Source organism: Populus nigra, chromosome 15, assembly GCF_951802175.1.
Source record: "Populus nigra chromosome 15, ddPopNigr1.1, whole genome shotgun sequence".
NCBI lineage: Eukaryota > Viridiplantae > Streptophyta > Magnoliopsida > Malpighiales > Salicaceae > Populus > Populus nigra.
In genome coordinates, this window is record NC_084866.1 from 4,815,534 (window position 1) to 4,822,548 (window position 7,015).

The 7,015-nt window shown below is 32.3% G+C and overlaps 1 protein-coding gene across 1 annotated transcript; it reads left to right on the forward strand.

Annotated features, from left to right (window-relative positions):
• The first annotated feature begins 338 nt into the window (after positions 1–338).
• On the forward strand, positions 339–1,597 carry LOC133673647 (NDR1/HIN1-like protein 13). Its single transcript, XM_062094485.1, has one exon. It carries the CDS (start codon positions 540–542, stop codon positions 1,368–1,370), a length of 831 nt encoding a protein of 276 aa, XP_061950469.1. The 5' UTR covers positions 339–539; the 3' UTR covers positions 1,371–1,597.
• Positions 1,598–7,015: the final 5,418 nt, after the last annotated feature.

Here is a 7,015-nt window from a genome sequence, read left to right on the forward strand (position 1 = left end):
GCACCAAGTCACTTTCTTAGCAAACAAAAGCAAAGGGGTATCTAATGGTAGGAATTGGATTTGCTCCTCAGCATTCGTCATTTCAAGATTTTTTAGAATCGTCAAAGATTTACTCGATTATTAACTTTAAAAATTTATAAAATTAATTAAAATATACCCACAAACTGGGTTGAACATCATTAATTAATTTTAAAAAAATCACAAGACCACACCCATCTTCACGTGTCAAGCACCAAGGCAGAGGCAAACACCATGCTTGCTTGTTAAGATGTCCCATTAAGATCACAGAAAGGTAAACTGTCCCCAGAGTGAGAAAAAAAACTAAGAGTCAGTAAGCAATAGAGAGAGAAATTACAGGCTTTGCTTTGCAAGATTCCAACTTTGGTCTGCAGTTAGCATCCCTTCCTTTGTTGGTACATTGTCCCTCTCTTCTCTGCCCTTTACATTCCCTCTCTCTGCACCCTCTCCTTACACCCACACACGCACGCACACAAACGCAACTCTCATTTGCAAACACTTGGCCAAAAAAGAGAGAAAAAATGTCAGAGAAAGTCTTCCCTTCTTCAAAACCAGCAACCAATGGCACCGCCACTGCTAACACCACCACCACCGCAAGCAACCCACCAAACGCCACAGCAAACAAATCCCACCTATACAACCCTACTTCCCGCCTACCTTACCGTCCACAACCTCACACCCGTCGCCATCGTAGCCGTAGTGGACGAAACATCTGCTGTTGTTGCTGTTTCTGGACAATCCTCACCATCCTCTTGCTCCTCCTCCTCGCTGCCATTGCTGGTACTGCTCTTTACATCCTTTACCGACCTCACCGCCCTACCTTCACCATCACCTCCCTACGCATCCACCGTCTCAATCTCACCACCTCTGCTGACTCCTCCATTTCCCACCTCTCCACTCTTCTTAACCTCACTATCATCTCCGAGAACACCAATTCACATATCTCACTAGACTATGAACCCTTCACGGTCTCTGCATTATCTGATGGCAATGGTGTGTTTCTTGGTAATGGTTCTTTGCCTGCTTTCAGTTTGAGTAAAAAGAATCAGACAAGTTTTAGAAACGTTGTGGTTTCTGGGTCGAACGATCTTGACGTCGATGCACTAAATTCTTTGAGATCGGATCTGAAGAAGAAGAAAAGTGCAGATGGATCAGTCATGTTGAAGATTGAGATGGATACAAGGGTGAAAATGAAGGTGGGTGGATTAAAGACGAAGGAAGTTGGAATTAGAGTTACTTGTGATGGGATTAAAGGGTCTCTACCGAAAGGTAAAACACCAACAGTTGCTGTTACTACCAAGTCTAAGTGTAAGGTTGATCTAAGAATCAAGATCTGGAGGTGGACCTTTTGAAGTTTTTCATTTCTCTTTTTTATGTTTTTGTTTTTGTTTTTCCCCTTCCTTTTTCTTTCTGGTTTTATATTTTTTTTGTGGTTTGTAAACTTTCTGAGAAGCAAGAAAGTGCAAATTATGGATTGAGAAAAAAAAAAAAAAGGATAGTAGGTGAATGAGAGTGAAAAAAGGTGTTGAAATTAAGAATTCTTGACAAATATTGATTATATTTTGGTGATTCAAGTTAATCTTCTGTCTTCTTGGGTGATGTATGCTTAGTATTTTAGCATTAATGGTTACTTCTCTCTCAACTGTAATAATCCATGTTCATGATTGAGATTTACCAGTTTTGTGAACACCTGTTGAGCAATAATTTCTGGGCATTAAACCCCTGGAACTGCTCCACATTTGGAGGTGCAGATCCCAGAAGAGCAAAATCGGGTGCTTGTGTTTCTTTCAACCAAGGGAAGGACGAAGGGATGGGCCAGTGATGCTGGCATTTTGGATTTTTTAGTAACTGTTTGATGTCATTTAATGTTTTTTTTTTAATTAAAATATTTTTCTATAAATTTTAAAAAATAATAAAAATATTGTTGTAAAATATATTTTAAAAACGATAAACAGAAGAAGCTCTATTACTTTTCTAAATACCTTCCTTTCGATGTGATGAATTTATTTTAATGTAGTTCGTTTATTTGGAATCATGTGGGGAGGTCTCGATTAATGCAAGAGCACTGAAATTAATGGCAAAACCACTTTTAAACAATTTATGCAAGCAAATTGTGGAGCTCGCTCTCTATTTATTGATTTTCATTTCTAACTTTGATTTGTTTTTGTGGTTGGGAAATAATTTTATAAAATTTTAATTTTTAATTATTTTTAATTATTTTGATATTTTAATATTAAAAATAGATTTTAAAAAATAAAAAAAATATTATTTCAATATTTAAAAAAAAATTTGAAAAAAAAATACAATACCAAACGAGATTCTAAAATCGTTGCAATGGATATTATAGATCTTTTTGCAAGCTTTTCGTCCATAAATCATAAATGTGATATTGTGACCTTTGCATCGCAATGGTAGAGTCGAAAATTAAATTGAAATTTAGAAAAGATCCAAGGCATGAAATAATGAAGTTGCATAGGACAATCCAAGTTGAGGGGCAAGAAGGACGAGGAGGCATTAACTATTTAAAAAGAATGAGAGAAGACGGTAACTTCTTAGCAAATTTTATTTTATTTTTTTATTAAAATAAATTTTCAAGTTAATTTATACGTATCTTAATTAATTTTATGGATTTTAAATTTAATAATCATATAAATTTCTAATAACTCTAAAATTTATGAGACTCAAACTGATAATTTTTAAAAAATAAATTCATGATCTGATCAGTTAAGTTATATATTTACAAATTTCATTATCTTCTCACTATAATGATGTGAGATAGGTCCAATTCATTCAATGCAACTTATTTTCCATGTTGTACATGGTACTACAACTACTCTCATCTTTCATGTAATATATATATATATATATATATATATATATATATATATATATATATATATATATCTCGTAGTTGACCCGTCTTTACCCTGCGTTTCAACCAAGAGTTCGATTGCCAATTTCCCAAGTAGGAAGGAGAAGAACATGTGAAAGAAAGAGTCAAAACGTGGAGCACAAATTGCTTGATAGATATCATAAAAATAATATAAAAAAAGGGTACTTCTGAATTAAGGAGGAATAAGGTCTTCATTCAGTATTTTAGATTGAACTTAACTTGCTATTGTTAAGCACTCAAGAAACTATTAATTTCGTGCAACTATGGTGTTATTTTTTTTTTCCTCTTAGGACATCTCCTATGTAGGATATAAAAGAGAAGCCAAACCCAAAAGAACTGTTCTTTTAGTTTTTTTTCTTCTCAATTAGAAGTTCCAATGGGAATATAGTAAAAATATCTCTCTTTCCCATAAAAATTATTTTACAAATTTCTTAAAAAAACTAAAACCAACAAGCCAATAAAAAAAATAAACAAATTAAGTGAAGCCATGTGAAAAGAAAATGATTTTAAATTCTTTGAAGAAAAAGTAAAGCATTTCCTTGACGTTCTCCACTAAAATTGGATCTTCAAATGACTTCTTTTTTTCCATTAAAGTACAAGACAAAAAAGAAAGAAGCTATATTTATATTATTCAAAATGTCATATTAATATTTTGGCACTTTAAGATAGCATCTTGCCTTGGAGATGTTTTTACAATGACATACTGAAATTAAAATTTTCTTTCTTGGGATATAGCACACCTAAACTAATATATTTATGAATTTCTTTCATGTTCTTTTTTTTTTTAATTAAATTCAAACCAAGAACAAAACCACTTACAAAAATTCATCATCTTTCCAAGAATTGCAATGTTATTTCATAAATGCACCCATTAGCTAGCTTAGTTGGTTGCAATCCCTTTTCCTACTCAACAACTCTTGTTATTATATTAATCTTTATAAGGTGTTTTTTTAAATAAAAAAACATTTCATAAATACAATTCCTTTAATGGGGCATAATTTACCCCAATTGCCAACAACATTAGGATTATTGACAAGTCCCAGCCCCTTGCACTGTGCAAATTTCCTTAAGTTATTAGCACATACCACAGTGTAACAGTTGCTACCCATATCACACAATGGATATATTTTTCAACTTATCTCTTTTTTTAGTATGACCTATTCTCTTCACCTACAAAGCCATTATTTTTTATGCCAATAACTATCTCCTTCACCTTGTCTCTTCTGAGATGCCTACTCTCTCGCTAATGGTTATACCTTGACTTATTTCACTCTTAAACCTTTCTACTAATGATAAATAAGACACAACAACTAAAAACTTATATATCTATATGACCCGAGGTAATGATTCTTCGTCATTTCCCCCCTTTAACAAGGTAAACTCATATGACCTAAGGTAGGGAGGAAAGGTCACATGAGACCATTTATTATTCTTCTTTGTTCTACATACCTCATCATCATATACATACTTCTCATATCATTTATTTATTGATTTAAGCATCAAATAGTCTCTTATTTCGACAAGAAATTTATTTTGTAGGAAAGCTCATGGACAAATCTAATCACTCCACCAATCTAAGATTAGAGCCATGAGAAGCCCAATCCAATTTGAGGTTTTCATGACTTTATTTGTAGCTCTAGCTAGTTCATTTCAATTTCACATCCATCACTCTTGTTACCTGCACCACTAGGTGCATATAAACAACTCCAAATTATCTAAGAGAACATAATAGAACAATGTGCAAAGTAAGCACAAAAACATTTGTACTCTAACTCTACGAAGGAGTCGCTCATACTATAAAAAGCATTCCTCAATAAGCCCTAGCTAAAAAAATGGCTACCATCATCAATTATTTTATGAATGTTGCTCACATGCTCGTCATTGAAAAAAACTAGATGCGAGATGAGATCAATAATTGCATGAGCTTCTAAGAATAAACACTAAGTAGAAAATGTTCCACTTTATCATTAAGTATTACAAGCTTATCTCTTCGAAGGTTGAGTCTTCGTAAAGGCCATCTTAAACAATTACGAAGATCTTACAAACCTAAAAGAGCACATATAGAACTTGGAAAGCATCCTAGAACTTATAGCACAAAAAAGTGATGTTATGTGTAAAATTCTCCTGACAACATTCCATGGATTTGCTTAGATTTGGTATCACAACCTTTAGCCTAACTCCATTATTAATCTGGATGATCTATGTGTTAAGTTTATCTCTTATTTCAACACTAACATACCAACTGAAAAGAACACCATTAAGCTCTTTATTATAAATACAATGGGAATATGAGAGTACTAGAGCAATATCCAAGGGTTTAATGAGGAAATGTTCAATATAAAGAATCTACTCGAACATGTTATCACTAAAGCTCTAAACACTAGAGTCTATAACTACTTTTTATTAGAATAATTGAATACTCTCCATTACTGAACACTCCTCAATGTGAAACAAGTGATAGAAAACCACGTTTGAGTAAAGAAAGTAAGTGTGACCAGACAAAAACACTTTTGTTTTCGGTCATGAATAACAAAATTTCTCCAACATCATTAACATCATACTAACCACCACACATGTTAAGGTATTGGTTGTTAATTAGTAAAGGAAAAGAATTCATATGATACCCACATTACATAAAAAGTGGCACAAGCACAAGAACATTAATAACCTTTTCACTTTCATCACGACCACGATCATGATACTAAGGAATGTCATGCCCTAAAAAAGAAGATAGAAATATTAATGGCTAAGGTTCACCTCCAATAATTTGCGAGGAATGAAATGCAACCTGAATAAATAGGAAAATATCCTTATGATGCATTAAATAAAATCAGATAATCTGTAGAAATTGTATCTCCATTTTCATGAAAATATTTTGAACTTTTTAATAAAAATAGTAATGTTTTAAAATTTCTCCAAACTAATTCTCCATGCCTCCAAATAGGTTTTCATGTCTCTAATAAAATCTCGATAATGAGATCTCTATGTCTCCAAGAGAAATCTCAACGTCTTCATGCAATATCTCCTTATATAATGTTTTAACACTACTTTCACACAACATTCTTCATTTTCTACGTAATAATATTCTCTACTATCTCTCTTATTGGCATCAAATTCATCAAACTTCCATCTCTCTTATTGGCAAATTAACAAAATTAATAAGGAAGCACATTATCAAAAACCATGAGAAGGTAAAATCACATGTATAAAATAATAAGTATTTTCTTACATCTATTAGTCAAGTCTTTCAAACATGAACAATTTAAAAAATAAATTTATAATCTAATCAGTTAAATTATACTCCTATAAATTACAAATTTCATTGTCTCCTCATTGTATTGATGTGAGGTAGAGGTCCAATTCATTCAATTGATGTGAGATAGTCCAATTCATTCAATGCAACTTATTTTCCATGCCGTACATGGTACTCCAACTATTCTCCTCTTTCATGTAATTAATATATATATTAGTTGACCCGTCTTTACCCTGCGTTTCAACCAAGAGTTCGATTGCCAATTTTCCAAGTAGGAAGGAGAAGAACATGTGAAAGAAAGAGTCAAAACGTGGAGCACAAATTGCTTCATAGATATCATAAAAATAAAGAAGGTTACTTTCTGAAATTAAGGAGGAATAAGGTCTTCATTCAGTACTTTAGATTGAACTTAACTTGCACTATTGTTAAGCACTCAAGGAACTATTAATTTCGTGTAACTATGGTGCTATTTGTTTATTTTTCCCTTCTTAGGGCATCTCCTACGTAGGATGTAAAAGAGAAGCCAAACCCAAAAAAATTGTTCTTTTAGCTTTTTCTTCTTCTCAATTAGTAGCTCCAATGAGAATATAGTAAAAATATCTCTCTTTCCCATAAAAATTATTCTTACAAATTTCTAAAAAAGACTAAAACCAACAAGCCAATAAAAAAATAAAGAAATTAAGTGAAGCCATGTGAAAAGAAATGATTTTAAATTCTTTGAAGAAAAAGTAAAGCATTTCCTTGTCGTTCTCCACTAAAATTGGATCTTCAAATGACTCTTTTATTTTTCCATTAAAGTACAAGAGAAAAAAAGAAGAAGCTATATTTATATTATTCAAAATGTCATGTTA

Coding starts and splice junctions, on each gene's coding strand:
- LOC133673647 (XM_062094485.1), top strand. CDS start 540: ATGTCAGAGAAAGTCTTCCCTTCTTCAAAACCAGCAACCAATGGCACC.